This window comes from Lepus europaeus, chromosome 7 (assembly GCF_033115175.1).
Source record: "Lepus europaeus isolate LE1 chromosome 7, mLepTim1.pri, whole genome shotgun sequence".
In the NCBI taxonomy this organism is placed as follows: Eukaryota; Metazoa; Chordata; class Mammalia; order Lagomorpha; family Leporidae; genus Lepus; species Lepus europaeus.
This window is the reverse complement of record NC_084833.1, coordinates 64,378,759-64,402,269: the sequence shown is the minus strand read 5'-3', so window position 1 is coordinate 64,402,269 and position 23,511 is coordinate 64,378,759. Positions and strand designations below refer to the sequence as shown.

General features: G+C 42.4%; 1 protein-coding gene across 1 annotated transcript in view; it reads right to left on the bottom strand.

The window, feature by feature from the left end:
• SPCS2 (signal peptidase complex subunit 2) overlaps window positions 1–23,511 on the bottom strand; it is a 35,639-nt gene that overhangs the window by 2,614 nt on the left and 9,514 nt on the right. The window contains exons 2-4 of the mRNA XM_062196714.1: window positions 13,565–13,648; window positions 12,859–13,019; window positions 5,370–5,504 (exon numbers count right to left, since the gene is read on the bottom strand). Coding sequence (XP_062052698.1) covers window positions 5,370–5,504; window positions 12,859–13,019; window positions 13,565–13,648 — 380 coding nt within the window. The remainder of the gene's footprint in view (window positions 1–5,369; window positions 5,505–12,858; window positions 13,020–13,564; window positions 13,649–23,511) is intronic.

Below are 23,511 nucleotides of genomic sequence, written 5' to 3'. Positions count from 1 at the left end.
CAGTAAAGTGGCCAATGTGAATGGAATGGAGGAGAGAATGTGCCACAGGAGACAAGGGATATGTATGCCCATGTGTGGACTGAAGAGACACATACAGACTCCTTAAACATTGGTATGATTTTACATTTTTCTCTGAATAAATTTTGAGCAGAGCCCTGGGCTGATATGACTTTTGTTTTAAAAGGATTACTCTGTTGGCTGTGCTGGGAAAAGACTATGGGCAGCTACAGAGGTCCATTAGAGCTTTATTGCAATAACCTAAATGAGAGATGGAAGTAGCAGTAGAGACGGTAAATGATCAGGCTGAATATATATAGATTTGCTGACAGACTAGAGAAAGGACCAAGAGACAGAAGTCAAAATGACTTGAGAGTTCTATAGGGATGAAATTCCCACTTACTCAGATGGGGAAACAGGGAAGAGCAGGTTTGGATGAAGGACAGCAGTTAGGTTAACTCTGAGCTTCCTCTTTGGATCTAATGTCAAACAGAAAGCTGTGACATATTTGGGGCTCGGAGAAGAGGTCTGGGATGAAAAATACAGATGTAGAGATCTGCATTATATAGGCAGTATTTATGAAAGTTTCCTCTAAGACTTATTCTAACAAGTTACTACAGAGAAGTGGTTCTAGGAACAAGCCCTGTTTGTATTCCAAATTTAGAGAAAGAAGAGGTGAAGAACCACAAAGGAGAAGGAAAAATACATTAAGAAGAAAATAATCCACATGCCTAGTTTTGGTTGTTTGTTTAAAAAAAAAAAAAAAACTTTCAGATGCTGCTGACAGGTCAATAAGATGAGGAAACAGAAAAGCAGATCCAAGTGATAATGGGAGAAAAAGAAAAGGAATAGAGAGATGAAAAGACCATAAGGGGAATGAATTTTCTTTTACTTGGTAGAAATTTCAGTATGTCTGTACATCTAAGGAATGATCCAGCAGACAGGGAAACATCAAGTATAAAAAAGGATCAGAAATTTAGGTGACCAACGGAGGGAGGGCTTTAGAAAGATACTCAAATTACTGAAGATGATTTGTTATTAGTAATAGCAAGGTCTAGGGCATATTCATGGAAATAAGTGTGTAAGGAACGACAAAAAACAAGGTAACGAAGAGAAGTAAAAACTAAGAGGCCAAAGTACTAGAATAATCACATATTTGGATGTAGAAATATCAAAATTTCTGAAATGACATAGCATACTTCAAAAAGTCCACGTAAAAACTGGAAAGGGGAGGAGTAAGGGTGCTGATTCTAGGGCACTGTGGATTAAACTGCCATTTGCAGTGTTGGGTACTGGTTCAAGTCCTGGATGCTCCACTTTTGATCCAGCTCTCTGCTAATGTACCTGAGAATGCAACAGAAGATGACCCAAGTTCTTGGGCCCCTCCACTCATGTGGGAGATCAGGAAGAGGCTCCTGGCTGACTTCGACCTGGCCCAGCCCCAGCTGTTGCGGCCATTTGGGGAGTGAACCAACAGATGGAAGATGTCTCTCCCTCTCATTCTCTAACTCTGCCTTTCAAAAAAAAAAAATAATTCTAAAAAAAAAAAAAAAACAAAAAAAAAAAAACCTGGAAACGGTATGCTAATTTTGGTAAAAACATTTTTTAAATCCACGCACTAAAATTTTTATAATCTTAGTTCTATTTTCCTTGGACTTTTTGAAGTATGCTATTATGTTACAGGGTGCCAATGACCCAGGAGCTATCTTCAAGGAAACTGGTTCTATATTTACCTGCCATGAGTGGCAAAATGGGATGACTTGTATTCAAAGCCGGTGTTTTAGGGAGGAGGGCTGAGGATGAATTGGAAACAGCAAAGGGGAACAAAGAGAGACCAACCCCCATCTCTAGTACCAGGGTGATGAAGGGTCTGACAGGAACAGGAGCCACCATTTGTAGTCTACAGAGGAAATTTATCTTTAGGATTATGGTCAAATTTCACTTAGGCCAAGCATGAGAGGGAATGTCTGGAGACAAGGGAAGATTATATGGGATTCTGTGGACGGCTGACAATGACTTGGCTTCAGTAGAGGCCAAGGCAGCAACTGAGTCCAGGTAATTTTCATTCATTCACATAACAAGACTTTTATACATCTAAGCTGTGTTAGACCTTGGGTTAGGTCTGGGAACCCAGAAATAAACTAAATTGTATCACTCGGGTAACAGAGGAAAGCATTAAATGCTCTTTAGCATACCTAGAGTATCTAATCCAGACTCAAGGGGGAAGGCTACTTAGAAAAGGTGTTAAGTAGGAGACAGCCTGGTGACATAGTCAAGCCAGAGAAGAATCTTTCCAAAGTCATGAGATCATTGGGAAGCCTAGAGAACTTAGCAAATCCCATAATACTGCTACATAAAGAATGTGCTTTGGGAGGGACATGAAAGAAACCTGGGGATGTCACTAGGAGACAAATGTTTAAAGACTTCCTATACTGAAGATGTTCAGATTATATACTGAATATACTGAGAACCAACTGAATGGAAGACTTTTTTGGAAGGGAGTCACTTGAGTGTGGTAAGTTTGCACATGGCACTGGTAGTCTGTGAAATTTTTCACTGTCAATTCACATCATGTGATCTGGAAGCCATGAAACAAGACATCACGGCCAAGCACCACTAAGTCACTCTGAGATACCGGGGTGGAAGGCTCAGGAGGTCTGAGCAGAACACTCATACTGAGATCCCAGTGGAAAGAACGGGGCCATCAAAGGAGGAGGTACCTTTCTCTGAAGGGAGGGGAGAACTTCCACTTTGACTATGACCCTGTCGGAATAAGATCGAAGTTGGCGAACCCAAAAGGCTTCCATAGCCTTGGCAACTCATGACTAGAGCCTAGGGAGATTACTGACGCCATAAACAAGAGTGTCAAATTGTTAAGTCAACAACAGGAGTCACTGTGTACTTACTTCTCATGTGGGATCTGTCCTTAATGTGTTGTCTAATGTGAAGTAATGCTATAATTAGTACTGAAACAGTATTTTTACACTTTGTTTCTGTGTGGGTGCAAACTGATGAAATCTTTACTTAATATATACTGAATCGATCTTCTGTATATAAAGATAATTAAAAATCAATCTTGATGTGAATGGAATGGGAGAGGGAGCGGGAGATGGGAGGGGTGCGAGTGGGAGGGAAGTTATGGGGGGGGGAAAGCCAATGTAATTCATAAAGTGTACTTTGGAAATTTATATTTACTAAATTAAAAAAAAAAAAAAAAGAACACTCATACTTCCTTCCACCAGTAACGTGGCAATTGGTAAATCAGTAGGGAATGTGGAAAGATCAGAATCCTCATACTGTTATTGGGATTGTAGAATGGTGTAGCCACTTTGGAAAATGGTCTAGCAAGTCCTTAAACAAATAAAGAGAATTACCAAATGATCTAGTAACTTCTCCAAGGTATACTATCCAAGAAAAATGAAATTTTCATGTCCACATGAAAATTTGTACACAAATGTTTATAGCAGTATTATTCATAATAGGCAAAAATAGAAACAATCCAACTGTTCATCAACCAATGGATGGGTAAACAAAACGTGTTATTGTCCACATAATGGATTACCACCCAACTATAAAAAGGGATGAACCACTGATACCTGCTATAACATGGATGAAATACGAAAACGTCATATTAAGTCAAAGAAGCCAATCAGAAAAGGCCACATACTGTATGATTCCATTCACATAAAATGTCCAAAAAAGGGAAATTTATAATAAATAAAAAGTAGACTGATGGTTGCTTAGGGTTAAGGTAATTAGAGGGATATGGAGGTAATAGCTAAAGGGTTCAGGGATTCATTTGAGATGATGAATTGTCCTCAAATTGACTGTGATAATGGTTGCAGAAATCTGTAAACCCACTAGAAATCACTGAACATTTTAAATGGATAAAGTGGGGGCTGACATGGTACAGAGGGTTAATCCACTGCCTGCAATGCTGACATCCTATATAGCAGCACTGGTTCAAGCCTCAGCTGCTCTGCTTGATCCAGATCCCTGCTAATGAGGCTGGGAAAGCAGCAGATGACAGCTGCCCTGCCACCCATGTGGGAGACCCAGATGGGGTTCCAAGCTCCTGGCTTCAGCCTGGCCCAGCCCTGGCCGTTGTGAACATTTGAGAAGTGAACCAGAGGACGGAAGAGATAGCATGCTCACGTTTTGTGTGTGTGTGTGTGTGTATGTGTGTGGTGTGGGGAAGGGGAGAGTGTCTTTCAAATAAGTCAGTCTTCGGAATATGGGTGAGTTGTCTGGTAGGCGAACTGTTTCTCAATAAAGATGTTTTTAAAAGTACATAATAACTCCGAAGTAAGCCTTTGGATTTGTAGTAAGATACCCATATATCACACTGGAGTGGCTGGGTTTAATACTCGCCTTTGTTCCTGACTCCAGCTTCCTGCTAACGCAGACCATGGGAGATACTGGTGATGGCTAAGTAACTGGGTTCCTGCCACCCACGTGGGAGACCTAGATTGTGTTCCCAGCTGCCAACTTCAGATGCTATACTGATCTTCATATGAGAATCAATGTACTTAAAATGTGAGGTCTACTACGTGATAGGAAGTAGATCACATATATGTAGAATGGTACTAACAGCATGAATTCTGGGCTCAAACTTGGGCTGAAATTCCTGCTGTACCACTTTTGGGCAGCATGACCCGGGAAAAATTAATTTAACCTTTAGGGCCTATGTATTTATAAAGACAGGTATTCCAAGGTTTAAATGAGATAATGCATTTAGTACAATATTCAATATATAGTAAATGCTTAATAGGTTTCCGGTATTATTATAACTAGTATCTCGTCCTCCAACAATTCTAAAGTCATTTTTGACTCCACTAATAATTTACCAAAAGTTATACACTTGGGCTGGAACATGAAACTCAGCTCTGGGCACCCACAAAGACAGTTATAACCACACAGTTATACTCTTTACTGATCAAAAATAGATTCTAGATCATGCTTTTTTGACTTGCATAGTGCACTGCTCTAGAGATCCTTTGGAGTACAGTCAGAATCATAAACAACACAGAACCTAAAGAGGTTCTTCAAAGAGAACTTATCTCATACCTTTGGCCTTTGTAGCTCTGCACTTATTATCAGTTAGCTGGTCACACGAAAAAGAATCATTTCTCATTCTTCCACCAAAGTGCTTTCTCCCACAGTTTATACTGACAGCAATTCCATGATAATGCCATCTCAGAACTTCAGTGCTAGGAAAAGCCTTCTAGATCATTCATATCCCTTTCTTCACTTTAAATGACTAGCACTATAGTCTGCATATACTAGTAATCCAATAGTCTATTAATGATAATGACAACACTCCCTGAATAAATTCAATACCACAAGTTAAAAATCTGTGAAGACAGTCATACCTTTTGAGACTGGAGGACAGCTGCCAAATATCATCAGGATCCATTCCTGTAGGATCTTTCCTGTGGGCCACGAGGAAGATGCTCTTCTCCTTATATGAGGTATAAATGGTGAGAATCCCCATCATCACAAAATAGGTTCAAATAAAGTTAAGGAGAAAATACAAAAACATGTAAACAAAAAAGATACAACTGAGAAAAGAGCTACAGAAGCTTTCATAATGAGAATCCTCAAGATACTCCTTACTGCAAAAACACCAAAATTTCAGCTACTATATTTAGAAAGATTTATGTTATTTATTTAAAAGGCAGAATTACAGAGACAGAGAGACAGAGGGAGATCTTACATCCACTGGTTCACTCCCCAAATGGCTGTAATAGCCAGGGCTGGCCCAGGCCAAACCCAGGAACTTCTTCCCTGTTTCCCATTTATGTGGCAGAGTCCCAAGCACTCAGGCCACCTTTCACTGCTCTCCCAGACACATTAGCAGGGAGCTGGATCAGAAGTGGAGCAGCTGGACACAAACACATGCCTATAAGGGATGCTGGTGTCACAGGCAGTGGCTTAACCTGTTAACCTCATCTATTTCACTTTTATCCTTATGTTTATATACTGAAGTAAATAAGGCTCTCTCTAGTTAATTCTACAAACACTTCAAAAAGGAAGAAAAAAGGTAAGGGTATAAACCAGCTCTCTCATCTTCTATGTTCAAGGACAACATTTGCTTATTTCTCTATAAAAAACTCAATAATGATAGTGGACTTGACCATGTTCAACCAATTAGAAACTAGCAAAGTGACTTCAAATTATTTACTGTAAAATAATTACTTCCTATGTATACAAAGACATATTGTTTTTGATGGTATTAACTATCATATTTGAGCATTTACTGAGTATCAGAAACTACCATAAAAGCTTCTTCTACATTGTGTCATGCAAACATTATCAACAGGAGAGGGAGGAAAGTATAGTGCAAAGTGTATGGACTCTCAGGTGAGACAGTCCTAGTGTGGAATTGTGGCCTTTAACACGCCTAACACTGACAAATTACTTTCTTCCCCAAGTATTCTCATCTTTTAAAAAAGGATAATATACCTGCCATTTTAGAAATGCCATGGTGGGGTATATGTGTGTGTGTGTCTCTCTCGTGTACATAGCATTAAAATACCAGTTAGACACCTGTATCCCATATCAGACTGCCTGGGTTCATTAACTGACTCCAGCTCTTGATTCCAGTTCCTGCTAACGTAGACTCAGGGAGGCAGCAGTGATGGCTCAAGTGGTTCCAGTCACCCACATGAGCAACAGGATGGAGTACCCCACTAACGGCTAACGGCTTCAGCCTGGCCCAGCCCTCGCGTGTGGTGAGCATTTAGGGAGTGAACCAACATACAGGAGCATTTTCTCTCTCAAATAAACTAAAAACAAAAACAAAAACACCTGATGTGATTATTAAAATGAGATCTTGTTTTGTTTTAAACAAACATAACCAAACAAATGAAGTGCCATCAAAGTAGTTCTCTTGGGAGGCTATGTATCTGTAATATGTTGTCACTGTTCAAAGCTCTTTAGAATTCCCTGGGAACTATCTCTAGAACCAGTGGCCGTTCTTCTGAACTGTCTCAAGGATAAAAAACCTACACTGAGATGACTAATTTGATTACTGAATAGAATCAAAGATCACTTGGTGCCAATTCTGGGAATCATAATATCATTTTTAATCAGGGTCTGCTTTATTAGATAGTTTGCAAAATGCCTGAAAGTAAATTTCCAAAGTAGAATTTAAAAAAATATTGGCCGGCGCCGTGGCTTACTAGGCTAATCCTCCGCCTTGCGGCACCGACACACCGGGTTCTAGTCCCGGTTGGGGCGCTGCATTCTATCCTGGTTGCCCCTCTTCCAGGCCAGCTCTCTGCTGTGGCCCGGGAAGGCAGTGGAGGATGGCCCAAGTGCTTGGGCCCTGCACCCGCATGGGAGACCGGGAGAGGCACCTGGCTCCTGGCTTCGGATCAGCACGACACGCCGGCCGCGGCGGCCATTGGAGGGTGAACCAATGGCAAAAAGGAAGACCTTTCTCTCTGTCTCTCTCACTATCCACTCTGCCTGTCAAAAAAAAAAAAAAAAAAATTTCAAGTAATAACAACATTTAAAAAAATATTTGAGAGGTAGAGTTACAGAGAGGTCTTCCATCTGTTGTTTTTCCCCTTAAATGGCCACTTCAGCCAGAGCTGCGCTGATTCGAAGCCAGGAGCTCCCTCTGGGTCTCCCACGGGGCCATTTTCTGCTGCTTTTCCAGGCCATAGCAGACAGCTGGATCAGAAAAGGAGCCGGGACACTAACTGGTGCCCATATAGGATGCCGGCACCACAGGTGGAGGCTTAGCCTACTACACCACAGCGCTGGCTCCAGAATCTGTCTCTCGGGAACATGCAATAACAACCCCGCTTTCATGAGTACAAAGCGCTCTCGCATCCGTTTCACAGGGGAGGAAGCTAAGGCCAGGAGCAGCCCAGTGACCAACCCCCGGCCACACAGCCAGTCATGTAGAACCAGGCTCAAACTGAAGCTCCCACAGGAGGCATGGCCCCACAACATTGTTAAACAAAAGTAAACTACCTATCAAAATAACTTGGTTTAAAAATCTACACACAACAAATAACTCAACAGCACTATGTGACTCTTAAAAATGAGGTAGAAGAGCCGGCGCCGCGGCTCACTAGGCTAATCCTCCACCTAGCGGCGCCGGCACACCGGGTTCTAGTCCCGGTCGGGGTGCCGGATTCTGTCCCGGTTGCCACTCTTCCAGGCCAGCTCTCTGCTGTGGCCAGGGAGTGCAGTAGAGGATGGCCCAAGTGCTTGGGCCCTGCACCCCATGGGAGACCAGGATAAGCACCTGGCTCCTGCCTTCGGATCAGCGTGGTGTGCCGGCCACAGCGCACTGGCCGCAGCAGCCATTGGAGGGTGAACCAACGGCAAAAGGAAGACTTTTCTGTCTCTCTCTCTCTCCCTGTCCACTCTGCCTGTCAAAAAAAAAAAAAGAGGTAGAGGGGCTAGCACTATGGCATAGCAGGTAAAGCTGCTGCCTGTAGTGCTGGCATCCCGTGTGAGCACAGGTTCAAGTCCTGGCAGCTCCACTTCCAATCCAGCTCTCTGCTATGGCCTGGGAAAGCAGCAGAATATGCTTCTTGAGCTTCAGCACCCACATGGGAGACCTGGAAGAAGCTCCAGGCTTCTGGCTTTGGATTGGCCCAGCTCCAGCCATCATAGCCATTTGGGGAGTGAACCAGCAGATGAGAGACCTCTCTTTGCCTCTGTCTTTCAAATAAATAAATGTTAAAAAAAGAGGTAAAGTTGTATATGCTAACAGGAAAAGATGTCCACTGTATCTTCTAATTAGAAATAAAATATTGAGCAGTACATACAGATTGGAGTGAGAAGAAGGGGAGACATAAAAAAAAAGTTACTATGAACATGTGTAACTTTTGTTTTTTAAATCTGAGAGGCAGAGAGGTAGGTAGAGAAAAAAGGAGAGGGACAGATAATACATACATAGACACATGTAGAGAAAGCTCCCATCTTCACTCCCCAAATGCATGTAATAGTAGGGGCTGGACCAGGCCAAAGCCAGACTCCAAGAAACCAATCCAGGTTGCCTGTGTGGGTGGCAGGACCGAATTACTTAAGCTATTTTCTGCTGTCTGCCGGGGTGTGGGATGTCAGCAGGAAGATGGGATCAGGAGTGGACACTCCCAATAGGGGTTGCAGGTGTCCCAAGCAGTACCTTAACCAAACACCTGCCCCTGAATATGCACAACTTTTCTAATAATTCTTTGTATTCAACTTCTTGAGAAATAATCAAGTTGGGCTAATAACAATCATTAATTTTGTATAATCATAGGAAAGTAACTGAAGACACTCCTCAATTTAATGATGGTGTTATATCCCAATAAGCCCATTGTAAATCCAAAGTATGAAAGCTGAAAATCCCTTTAAGGGCTTCCCAAATCCACAGGAGTCATTCCAGCACCACAGTGTGCCCCAGAACCTGGACATGGAGCCTTAAGACTTAATGTTTGGGGCTGGCCATGTGGCACAGGAGGTTGAGCTGATGCCTTTCATGTCAGCACCCCATAGGGTACTAGTTCAAGTCCCAGCTGCTCACTTCTGATCCAGCTCCCTGCTAATGAACCTGAGAAGGCAGCAGAAGATGGCCCAAATACTTGGGCCTCGACCACCCATGTGGGACCTGGATGGAGTTCTAGGCTTCCGGCTTCAGCCTGGAACAGCACCGGCCACAGCAGCCATTTGGGAAGTGAACCGACAGAAGAACTCTGTCTCTGTAACTCTGCCTTTCAAATAAATAAACATTTTTAAAAAAAGATTTAACGTTTGCCTTCCTAGGTTTCTTGCTTTGAGCTGATTCATCCTCTTTTCTTTTTCCCTATCATTTCCTTTTGAGATAAGAATATTTATCCTCTGATATCATACAAGTATATCTTCAGAGTATGTAACTTGTTCTCCATTTTACAGGGGCTCATAGTTAAAAGAATTTGCCCTGATTTCAGCTAAGACTTGGGACTTGGAATTTTTAATAATAACTAGAACTAAGACTTTGGGACTCCTAGGGATGGAATATTGGCATTTTGCATTGTGAGACAGTCATGAACTTTTGCAGGCCAGGAGTGGTGTGATTCGGAGGCTCATGTCTCCAGGGTGGCACTACCATAAGATGGTGGAACTTTTAGGAGGTGGGACCTAGTAGGTAGTCCCCAGGGCATTGAGGGCATGCTGCTGGAAGGCAGCTCCTGTATGAGGTGTTGTGGTTTTTTTGTTTTGTTTTGTTTTTTGTTTTTTTGACAGGCAGAGTGGACAGTGAGAGTGAGAGAGAGAGAGAGAGAGAGAGAGAGAGAGAGAGAAAGGTCTTCCTTTTCTGTTGGTTCACCCCCAAGTGGCTGCTGTGGCCGGCGTACTGCGCTGATCCGAAGGCAGGAGCCAGGTGCTTCTGCTGGTCTCCCATTCGGGTGCAGGGCCCAAGCACGTGGGCCATCCTCCACTGTACTCCCGGGCCATAGCAGAGAGCTGGCCTGGAAGAGGGGCAACCAGGACAGAATCCGGCACCCCAACCGGGACTAGAACCCGGGGTGCTGGCGCCACAGGCGGAGGATTAGCCTATTGAGCTACGGCGCTGTCCCCTGTGAGTTTTCATGAGAGTAATAAAGCCTGAGTTGGGGTTGATCCACTCTCTCTGCTTCCTGGCTTGCCATATGATCCTTCCTCCACAGAAGCTCCACCATCCACGATGGGGCTTTCACCAGAGCAAGCATCAAGCCATTCAGACTTCCAGCCTCCAAACTGTCAGCTGAAGAAACCTTTCCTTCCCAAGTTACACACACACACACACACCACGGACTTAATAACAATCTACAGAATATCATACCTTAAACATGTTCAATTAATTAATTAGCCTGCAGTTGGGTAAAGTACTGAATATCCTCAGTAATTCACTGAAGACTGTACTTGTACTGAAAGTGAAAAACATTACCAGCAGTATTTACAAAGTTCATGTCCAGCGTGCAGTCTTTTAATTCCATGTTCCCAGGGCCAGCATTATGGTGTGATGGGTTAAGCTGCCATCTGCAATGCCGGCATCCCATACATGAGCACTGGTTCAACTCCTGGCAGCTTCACTTCTGACACAGCTCCCTGCTACGCGCCCGGGAAAGCAGAGACAGTGTGTGGGCAACTGCTAACTACGTGGAGGACTCGGATAGAGTTCTGGGCTCCTGGCTTTGATCTGGCCCAATACCAACTATTGTGACCATTTGGGGATAGATCAGCAGATTTATCTCTCTGTGTCTCTCCCTTTCTCTGTAACTCCACATTTCAAATGAATATATAAGATTTTAAATAAATAAAAATTAAAAAAAAAAATTTTTTTCTTTTTTACATAGAGAGAGGTCTTCCATCTGCTGGTTCACACCCCAGATGGCCACAATGGCCAGAGCTGCGCAGATCCGAAGCCAGGTGCCTCTTCCAGGTCTCACACATGGGTGCAGGGGCCCAAGGACTTGAGCCATCCTTCATTGCTATCCCATAACAGAGCTGGATCAGAAGAGGAACAGCCGGGACTAGAACCAGCACCCACATGGGATGCCCACGCTTCAGGCCAGGGCTTTAACCTGCTGCACCACAGCGCTGGCCCCCTTAAATTTATTTCATTTCCTCACAAACTTTCTGAAGTCTGTTGTATGGGTTTGCTTTGGCACCACTGACAAATCATTAACAAACCATCGTTAATTGGGAATTGTCTATATCACATATGGAAATATATTGTAAGATCTCTCATTTAATCTTTTTTTTAAAAAGATTTATTTATTATTTGAAAGTCAGAGTTACACAGAGAGAGAAGGAGAGGCAGGGAGGGAAAGGAGGGAAAGGAGGGAAAGGAGGGAAAGGAGGGAGGCCTCCCATCCACTGGTTCACTCCCCAATTGGCAGCAATGGCTGGGGCTACACTGATCCGAAGCCAGGAGCTTCTTCTGGGTCTCCCAGGTGACTGCAGGGGCCCAAGGTCTTGGGCCATCTTCTACTGCTTTCCCAGGCCATATCAGAGAGCTGGATCAGAAGTGGAGCAGCCAGGCCTCAAACCAGCACCCATATGGGATGCTGGCACTGCAGGCAGTGGCTTTACCCACTTTACCAACCCATCTCATTTAAATTTTTTTTTGACAGGCCACTATGGCTGGTGCGCTGTGCCGATCCAAAGCCAGGAGCCAGGTGCTTCTCCTGGTCTCCCATGCAGGTACAGGGCCCAAGCACTTGGGCCATCCTCTACTGCTTTCCTGGGCCACAGCACAGAGCTGGACTGGAAGAGGAGCAACCGCACGCAGAGGATTAGCCTAGTGAGCCGTGGACCAGCCCCTCATGTAATCTTTACAATTCTGAATGCTCATATTTACAAGTAATAAGCATTCTAGTCTCAAAAAAACTTGTTTATTAGCACAAAATTACAAATACCATGGATTTCAAACCCTGTTCTCTAGCTCCAAAGAGGTCCTTAATGCCACTATAACACAAGCACCTCAACTTAGGACCTCCCAGGACAGCTCTGTAGCTTCAAGGGAACCCGACCCAGATCTGAACCTCCAAACTTCCTAACATTTTGGAATGAATGGCTTGAGGTAGTCTGTTCTGATGCCAAAAGTTCTAGGTTAGAAATGGGAAGAGCCAGGTCTTACTATTACTGTGCTATTGAGTGTTCATATTAGGATTATAATAACCTCTACATTCATAAAGTGAATTACAGATAAAATAGACATATTAAACTTAAAACACCACACATTTACAGATGTCCACAGCTCATAATATTAAATTCTAACATCATTAGGCCCTACGATGACAGTTTGCTTTTTGTGAGTAATGGGAAGGAGTTATCAGTAAAGATTGTTAGAAACTGCCCTGGAAAACAAACCTGAGCATCAATAAAGGATATGATATGACGCACAAAGCCAAAACAGGCTTGGACTCTGGAAAAGGGTGCATGTAATCCCAGATCAAAGCCACTATGGCAAAGAAACAGGAGATGGTACAGATGGTGAGGCGGCCGTCAATTAAACCAAAATTCTCCACATACTTGTATTTTTCCAGAAGTACCTGGTGAGAAGAAAAAGGAATCAAGCTAACAGGAATGCTTCCTTTCTACTACCTTTTATTCTTGCTTTCCATGATAAATTTTAAGAATTATAGAAATTACCAAGTAGTTCTCTCCAATTGGGATTTTACTACTCCAAGCAAAGACTCAGCTGTTTGTGAACGATCCCAGAGAAAAAGCTCACCAACACCTTGATATATATCAACAACAATAAACCCTACCTCAGCTTTCCCCAAAGGACACAGCTAAAATTTTCTCTGCCCTTTTCAAATGGAGAGACAGTCAACTAATTCTGAAAGAACGTCCTATCTCCTCAACCTTTGGTGCTCTAGGCTAAATAATAAATTACTACCTTTCCTGAGATAGTAAACATTTATATTTTAACATTTTCCCCTACTTATTCTGTGAGAATTTTAGACACTGCTTTCTGGCTCAGTTCCTAACATTGAAAATTAATATCACTCCCAAATTACAGAAGAGAAAGATCCTCCAGGAAGTGGGCTGCCAGTTATATCCATGCTAATGGATGCCTGTTCAAGAAAATTACCTTTTTGGCAGAATCATCCAGAGAGTTTTTCACAGCTGATCCATCCCACTTATCAATTTTTACAGGCTTATCATCAATCTTCCACTGGAAAACAAAGAGAAAAGTTGTACATCAAGAAACTCAGCATCTCACTGAAATTAAAATGAACTATTTTCTTCAGAGCATCTGTAAGTGTGCATAACATTTAGTGTTTGTCCTCTAATGCTGAAAAACTAAGACAATTTAAAAAGAGATTGAACAAGGTTAGATCACTACAATCAGGCGGTTCTCCTAGCATGCTGCCACCTTCCTGCACAGAAGTCAGCTGTTTGCAAGCCTAGAACCACAACCCTTAAAAGGGCCCCAGAGACTGCCTGTGTGAACTCACATAGCTGGCCCCATTTTTCTCAAAGTTAAGTAAACAAACAAACAAACAAAAACTCTATTTGCTCATTCTTTCATTCTGTGACCACAAATTTCAGAAAATGTAGATAACAAAATGAGGAAGGTCTCCTTTAAAAATCTTTGTCAGCTGACAACTTTTTATATTTTATCAGCATGTCTTAACCTTAAGAGGACAGCAGATCCAGTACAGTCTGCTGGAAAGAACACTATAGTTTCAACTATCCAAATCAAATTCTAAAACCAGTCCCATCAACAGTTTGTTATGTGACTTTGGACAAAGTCTGCTTAAATTTCCCTCAACCATAGAAGTTTAGAATGTTTTCTGAACAGAGCTTCTCAGAGGGAAGTCACTCTCATGTGATGGATGTGCAAGATGTTAGAATACCTACAAAAGTCAATTTAGCACCTGGATTCAACTTTCCACTTCCAGAAATTTTCCTGTAACTGTATACATAAGGAATAATACATGCAGGTACTTTAAAAAGTTTATGGAGGAGCTGGTGCCGTGGCTCACTTGCTTAATTCTCTGCCTGTGGTGCCAGCATCCCATATGGGTGCCGGGTTCTAGTCCCGGTTGCTCCTCTTCCAGTCCAGCTCTCTGCTGTGGCCCAGGAAGGCAGTGGAGGATGGCCCAAGTGCTTGGGACCCTGCACCCGCATGGGAGACTAGGGACACCTGGCTCCTGGTCTTGGATTGGCACAACGCTGGCCATAGCAGCCATTTGGGGAGTGAACCAACAGAAGGAGGATCTTTCTCTCTCTCTGTCAAAAAAAAAAAGTTTATGGAAAAATGAAATGAAAAAGGTTATTTTTTGTGCAAAAATTTTGAAATCCATGTTTTTTCATAATACTCACTTTCCATTAACTAGATGTTTGAAGACATCTAGTACAAGATTACTTATTGCAATTTTTCTAGTAGTTAAAAAAGTATTCATCTAGAGGGGCCTGGTTAAATAAACAATAGTACATCCAGATATCCTGTAGGGGTAAAAGGATATGGTGGAAGACTTCTCAAAGTGTGAAAGTTTTTAACCATGTGAATCTATGACATAACAATAATTTTTCTCAAATTCAAATGATTAAGTGGCCACAGCTTAAGTGGAACAGGGTTCTACAAATAATTTGATAAAGCTGTCTTTTAGAGATCACAATAGACAACTCTTAAATCCTGTAATTCATAAAATGACAAACTGGCACATGAATCAAAATGCATCTGACTTTAGAATGGATTATTTTAAAAAGATATCTCACCAATCTTGATCTGTGAAATAGTTACAAATGAAAAATACTGCTCTTGAAATTTGTTAGAAGGGAAAATATGAACTAAAACAGCCACACTTGAAAGTGATTTAAAGCCAATCAAGTTTTATCCTTTGGTACCTTATAAAAACAAATTTTCTTCGAGCAAACTGCTCACGGTAACATGTTGCAATATTGAGTTTCACAGCCTGCCAGCCTACAAATCAAACATGACGCCTAATATTTAAAAATGCAAATTGAACCACGAAAAAACTGACCTGTTTCCTAGCTAAACAGCCAGCTCATTTACATGCAGTCAAGTACATCCCATTCTGATGACAACTTGTAGAGACAAACCTGCAACAGAATCTGAATTATTTGAGCTAGTCGCTGTGGATGCGGTGCTGTGATTACTCGCAGTTGGGCAGGGTGCAAGTGGCAGCACAGGAGCCTCTGCAGCAGCGGCAGCTGTATACTCTCACTGTCAGAGGCCCCTCACTGGTGCAGCCACACCCCCCTACACCTTCCTCTGCCCTTGTACCATGGCTGACCAGCTGTCCAGAGAACAGACTGCTGAATTCAAGAAAGCTTTCTCCCTATTTGATAACAAAGGTGATGGCACCATCGCAATAAAGAAACTTGGAAATGTCATGAGGTCAACTGGATCAGAACCCAGGAGAAGCTAAATTGCAGGATATGATCAATGAAATAGATGCTGACAGTAATGGCACTGTGGACTTCCCAAAATTATTTTACTATGGTGGCTAGAAAAATGAGGTAATAGAAGATCCATGAAGCATTCTGGGACTTTGATAAGGACAGCATCGTTAATACTGGTATGGAGGAATAAGTAGTAGAAATGACCAAAAGATATTGATGGAGACAGTCAACTATGAATTCATACAAGTGACTGCAAAATGAAGGCCTACTTGCAATTCCTTTTCTCCTCCCCACCCAAAAGAATCAAATGAATCACTTACCTACCTCTTGCTAAAAAAAAGTTCATTTATTCATTCTGCTTCTATATAGCAAAACTGAACACTGAAAGTATCTTCTGCCCATACACACAAATTTCCATCCATTGGTTGCAGACCCAGTCTCCTAAAGATCAAACTACATTACACATACCTGTACCACCTTAATGACAAGGAAGTACTAAGTGGCCTCCTTACAGTTTCATTTGCTAATGATTAATACATCGTGTGGGCTGGCCAGTTTTTCATGCATGCAGTCTGATGATTGAGCAGAGTCAGACATCTGTATTAAAACTAAAAAAAAAAATTAAAAACCTATTCAGATGGGTACTAGTTCAATTTGTTAGGACACATTCTCAGGCAGTTTACTGAAAACAAACAATTTAAAACTGGTTTACCTCTGTATCATGGGCAAAAAGATGCGTGAAGAAGCTGTTGAATGTAGCCCCACTAGCAAGATGGTCCTCTTGTACACAGGTGTGCTCCAACCTGTGGTGACCCTGACACATGCTGGCAGCAGGCCTGTGTATGTATATAGGTTTGGCACTGTCTGCATTGTATTAGAGTAAAGCAGGTGTCTGGTTGTCACCATTCACACAAATGTTTAATAAGAAACCTTTACCAAGGGAGCATCTTTGGGTTCTGTTTTTAAAACCTTCTGAACCATGACTTGGAGCCAGCACAGTAGGCTGCAGCTGTGGACCTCAGCACAACCATCAACACTGCTGTTCAAGACACTACAACTCACCGCCGCCATGGCTCAACAGGCTAATTCTCCGCCTTGCGGCGCCAGCACCCCAGGTTCTAGTCCCAGTCGGGGCGCCGGATTCTGTCCCGGTTGCCCCTCTTCCAGGCCAGCTCTCTGCTGTGGCCCAGGAGTGCAGTGGAGGATGGCCCAAGTGCTTGGGCCCTGCACCCGCATGGGAGACCAGGAGAAGCACCTGGCTCCTGCCTTCGGATCAGCGCGGGGTGCCGGCCGCGGCAGCTGTTGGAGGGTGAACCAACAGCAAAGGAAGACCTTTCTCTCTGTCACTCTCTCTCACTGTCCACTCTGCCTGTCAAAAAAAAAAAAAATAAAAAGACACTACACCTTACATCCATTCCAAGTTGAATATGCTAGTTTTTTTTTTCTTTCCAAGAAAAAGACCATTAACTTAAAAATGATTTTGAATTATTTGTAAAAATAAAGTCAGAATAAAGTAATGTAAAAAATTCTGAGTCATTCCAAAAAAGAAAAATCATATTCTCATAGGAAACGAGCCACACATCACTGCAGGCATTGCCACAGAAAAGAAACGTGGCTCTACAATTCAGAGGCCAGTTTTGATTTTTTTTTTTTTTTTTTTGACAGGTAGAGTGGACAGGGAGAGAGAGAGAGAGAGAAAGGTCTTCCTTTGCCGTTGGTTCAACCTCCAATGGCCGACCGGGACTAGAACCTGGTGTGCCGGTGCCGCAAGGCGGAGGATTAGCCTGATGAGCAGCGGCACCGGCCCAGAGGCCAGTTCTTAAAAATGTTCAGGAATGAACTATAAACACAGCATTACAATGTGTGCTGAAATACTGCCTGGTATCTAACAGTATTCTTCAGTAAGTGAACAGAACATTTCAAGAGAGTTACATGAATCATAAAAAAGGTGATAATCTGATTTCTGAAGAGATGGAAATATCACTCATTCTGTGTGCATGAAAAGCCAGAGGACATTTCCAAACAGTGACTCTGCTACAGAACAGAGAATTTCTAGAAAAGGGGCAAGTTGATAATAGGACTTATTTTTCTGATATTCCCTATCGCTCATCAACTAAAATGTATGCTGCTACTCATGTTCTCTCTACTGCTACTCAGCTACTTTAGAAGCTATCATTTCCCCCCTCATTCTTGTCTTCCTCAACACTAAGTACAGACTTTTTCCTTCTGTACTAATAAAAGTTAATAAAAAGACAAAGCAAAGGTTATTTTCTGTCGGACATCGAAGAATAAATCACAAGAGGCAGTACGCGGAAGAGTTAACACAGGCCTGAACAATCATGCTTAGTTAGAAAGGCCTGCCTGCCAGGTTGGTCCCTGTCCAGTTGGCTAGTAAACAGTTGCCTACACTGATACAGTATGTTCCCTTAAGTGACAAGAGTGACTTGTTGTGCCTTAACTGTATAAGCAATGTGATTTATGGTGAACACGCTTCCTTCTGGGAGTCTGCCACATTCGAGGCAGAAGGTGCCTACTTACCCAGGCACTGCTAAAAACCAAGCAGGACTTCTCTAAGGAGCTTCCCCTGCAGACAATGCTCCATACGCACTGTCACAACTGTCTTTGCTAGGGAACTAAGCATGTGCTATGGGATTCCAGGGGCAGAAGACTCATGACCTTGCATTTGGCTTCCTCTGGACTTTGCACACGAACCTCTCCCCTTTGCTCATTTTGCTTTGTGTCCTTTTGCTGTAATAAACCTTAGCATGTAGTTGTACTCATAGGTAAGTCAATGGGTCCTTCTAACAAATCATCAATCAGGGTAGTCTTGGGAACCCCTGATACAGGCAGTACTGTATTTTCAGTTAGAAGATCTGTCACATGCTGTAGTTCATACAGAATTCCTCTTCTCATTTCCTCCTGCTTATTACAGATACACATTTACTTAGTTACTATTTGTACTCCATCTATTTTTACTTATTTAGCTTCTTTCTATTAGTACCAAGGCCATATATGTAAGCAGTTAAGAGTAAAGGAGTCCTACCTTACACCTTACACCTTACACAAAAATCCATTCAAAATGAGTTAAAGACCTAAATCTATGACCCAATACCATCGAATTACTAGAGAGCATTGAGGAAACTCTGCAAGATATCAGCCTAGGCACAGAGTTCCTGGAAGAGACCCTGGAGGCACAGGCAATAAAAACCAAGATTAACAAGTAGGACTATATCAAATTGAGAAGCTTCTGTACAGCAAAAGAAACAGGAAAGTAAAGAGGCAACCAACAGAATGGGAGAAATTATTTGCAAACCATGCAACTGATAAAGGATTAATAACCAGAATATATAAAGTGATCAAAAAACTCAATAGCAAAGCAAAAAACCCAGTCAAGAAGTGAGCGAATGACTTAAGTAGACATTTCTCAAAAAAGGAAATCCAAATGGCCTACAGACACATGAAAAAATGTTCAGGATCACCAGCCATCAGGGAGATACAAATCAAAACCTCAACAAGGTTTCACCTCACTCCAGTTAGAACGGCCTTCATACAGAAATCAACAAACAACAAATGCTGATGAGAATGTGGGGAAAAAAGTACCCTAATCTACTGTTGGTGGGAATACAGACTGGTAAGGCCACTATGGAAGACAGTTTGGAAATACCTCAGAAATCTGAATATAGCCCTACCATACGACCCATCCATCCCACTCTGTATGATCTCTTGTCCCTGTTTTCAGTTCCTCTCCCTCCCTTAGGTTCCATTCATCTGGTGTGGCTGGCCCACACACCACTCCTCAGAATTTACCCAAGGGAAATGAAATCAGCAAATGAGAGACATCTGCACCTATATGTTTATTGCAGCTCAATTCACAATAGCCAAGACATGGAATCAACCTAAATATCCATCAATGGAAGACTGGACAAAGAAATTATGGGATATATACTCTACGGAATACTATACAGCAGTTAAAAAACGAAATCTGGTCATTTACAGCTAAATGTATGAATCTGGAAAATATCATACTAGTGAAATAAGCCAGTCTGAAAGGGACAAATATAATATGTTCTCCCTGATCCATGACAACTAACAGAGCACCTAAAAGGAAACCTGTAGAAGTGAAACAGACACTATGAGAATTACTTGAACAGCATTGTCTTGACTGTCAAGGATCATTATCTCACTATTTTTCTTAATACCATTGGCTGAACGCCTTAACACAGAATTAATCATAGATGTATTAAGTCAATTGAAAATAGATCCTAGTTAAAAATAAGAGTGGGAATGAGAGAAGGAGGAGCTGTACAGATCAGCACACATTCCCACAGACCTACTCCTAAGAGTGAAGCTAAAAATTTGCCATGAGACTCCAAATCCCATTTAGCTGGATGGCACTAATCCCATCTTATGTGATAAAGTGATCATATTAAGTATGGAATTGATCATACACATAGGATCATCAGTCAAAGGGATCACAGTGCTCTGGAGGAGAAGCTAAAGAATCCCATATGGATGCCAGTTTGAGTTCTGGCTGCTCCACTTCCAATCCAGCTCCCTGCTAATGCGCCTGGGAAAAGCAGAGGAAGACAGCCCAGGTACTTGGACCCCTACACCCAGGTGGGAGACCCGGAGGAGGCTCCTGGCTTCAGATCGAATCAGCTCCGGCTGTTGCAGCCATTTGGAGAGTGAACCAACGGATAGATGATTGATCTCTCCCTCTCTGCAACTCTGCCTTTCAACTCAAATTTAAAAATAATAAAAATTGTCCTGTCTTCAGTGGTAGGAACTTATTTTTACTTGCTTTAATCTCTGAACTCAACCCCACAGCTGATTCTATTTGTGGCTTTCTCATAGATGTATCCATCTTGAGAAAGTGACTGGGTTTGGATTAAATACAAATGTAGGCAAACAGATTTTTTTCCTCCATTCAATAAAGTGAGTCTTTCCTATCCAAAGGGTTTGGAGCCAGACTACTTGATTTTAATTGTCACTTTTCTACTTTACTGCTGGAAGATGGAGCAAATAGCTTTACTTCTCCAAAGCCTTAGTTTGCTAAATTGTTAAAAGAATGGTAAAAGTGTCCATTTCACAGATGGGTAAGAAATTAAATATTACAAGACACAGCACAGTGTCTGATACACAAGTACTTACTAAAATTAGCTACTGCTGTTGCTATCAATTATGTAAATTATATACACTGTGTCATGGTTACCTCATGGTGTTCTGTCTCCCTCACAAGGTAAAACGGACTACACATTTTTGTATGCTTAGAGCCACGGACATGATATGTTAATACCTATTCTTTTTCTTTTTAAATCTGAACCTTGATTTTAAAAAGTGAGAAAGATTTCTAAAATGTTAACTTCTAGTTTAAGTTTAGCAAATATAAACATAGCTAACATTATCTCACTGGTTGTTCACAGAATTTAAGGATAGAAGGTAGGCAAAAGGTATAATTATAGCCACCACTCTTTTTTTTAAGATTTATTCATTTGAAAGTTAGAGTTACAGAGAGAGGAAAGACAGAGATCTTCCATCTGCTGGTTCATTCCCCAGATGGCCGCAATGCCTAGGTCTGAGCCAGGCCGAAGTCAGGAGATAGCTACCACTTCTTGAATGTGTAGTAAATGCTATATATTTTACTGAACATTTTATATTGTCTTACTTAATCCCTACAATAACCCTACGAGGTAAGCACAGTCACCATCCTCCTTTATAGACACCACTAACAGCGTTATTAAACTTGCCAAAGGTGAAAGCTAGAAAGTACTAAATCCAGGAATCAATCAACCTTTTATGATTTCAAAACCCACATTCTCTGTCTCACAATGCTTCCTGTGAAGAAAGGAAAAGAATGATTAGCCATCAAAAACATGAGAACAAGGGCAGGCATTTGGCACAGTGGCTACGTTGCTGCTTAGGAAGCCCACGTCCCATACTGGAGTCCCAGCTTCCTGCTAACACACACCATGGGAGGCAACAGTGATTCCTCAAGGGCCTGGGTCCCTGCCGCACGTGGGAGACCCAGATTAACTTCCAGGCTCATGGCTTCAGCCTGGTGCAGCACTGGCTGTCAAAGGCATTTGGTTCCTTTTTTAAACTAGCAGATCTCTCTTCCAAAACAAACAAACAAACAAAAAAAAGGAACAGGAAACAAAGGGATCCCCAAAGAGACAGCCATGATACATATCTCAATTCCTATCTAACAAGTTTTAGTTAATATTTTTTATTAATCAAAAAAAAAAAAAAAAGTTTTGTTTTGCTTTTTGAGGCAAACAGGGCTCCCTAAACGTACTCAACAGCTGGTACTGAGGCCAAAAAGGAACCTAATCCGGGTCTCCCATGTGGGTGGCAGGAACCCAATCACTTTACCTATTACCTCTGCCTCCCTGGGTCTGCATTAGCAGGAAATTGCCCATATCGGCAGCCCTGGCTGCTGATGCCTTTTTTTTTTAATTTATTTGAGGGACCAGCGCTGTGGTGAAGCGGATAAAGCCACTGCCTGCAATGCCAGCATCCCATATGGGCACTGGTTCAAGTCCCGCTGTTCCACTTCTGATCCAGCTCTCTGCTATGGCCTGGGAAAGCAGAAGATGGCCCAAGTCCTTGGGCCCCTGCACTTGCATGGGAGACCTGGAAGAAGCTCCTGGCTTCAGATCAGTGCAGCTGCGGCTGTTGTGGCCAACTGGGGAGTGAACCAGCGGATGAAGACCTCTCCTTTTCTCTGTAACTCTGATTTCAAGTAAATAAATAAATCTTTAAAAAAAATTTAGGGAAAAGAGGGAGGGATGGGGAAGACAGATTTTCCATCTGCTGGTTCACTCCCGCCAGATAGCCACAATGGCCAGAGCTGGGCCGATCTGAAGCTAGGAGCCAGGAGCTTCTTCCAAGTCTCCCACTTGGGTGCAGGGGCCCTAGCACTTGGGTCATCTCCCACCGCTTTCCCAAGCCATAAGCAGAGAACTGGATTGGAAGCAGAGCAGCTGGGACTGGAACTGGTGCCCATGTGGGATGCCGGTGCGGCAGGTAGAGGCTTAGCCTACCTCACCACAGCCCTGCACCCTACATGGGCATCTTAACTGCTAGGCCGAACATCTGCCAAACATCCAATGGTGATTATATGTGCAGAGCCTGTGGCATCTAAAAAACCTTGTACTTCCCATTTCCCTCAACTTAAAACAATCAGAATTTGGCTGAAAATATAGCTCAAAAATACTATTTTAAGGAAATCACTTCCCAACACCACCAAGCGAAGAGACTTTTTATCAAACTAACATACCTGATACCAGAGCTGGGTGGCTAACCAGTTTACAGAAAACAGGCATGTGATAGCTTTGATAGACTCATTCTAGTTACAATTCTCCAGTGCACATTTGAATAGAGTTCTACAAAGACATTTCACTGCAGGTGAAGAACACCATTTTTGGAATTCTTCAACTCAGGAAAGACGTGTGACGATCAGGAAAGAAGTTTCTGAATTAACTGATTTGGTGATTACAGTTTCCTCTGGTTCCTCAGGCATCCTCTGGCCTTAGCGGGGTGAACAGTGGGGACAAAAAAATAAAATCCTTGGGCACAAAGGTATATCAATAGAACAAAACTGTCTTGAGTACAAGGACAGCATGAACATCTTCCATTTTCTTATTTTAGTAACAGTGAAAAAAG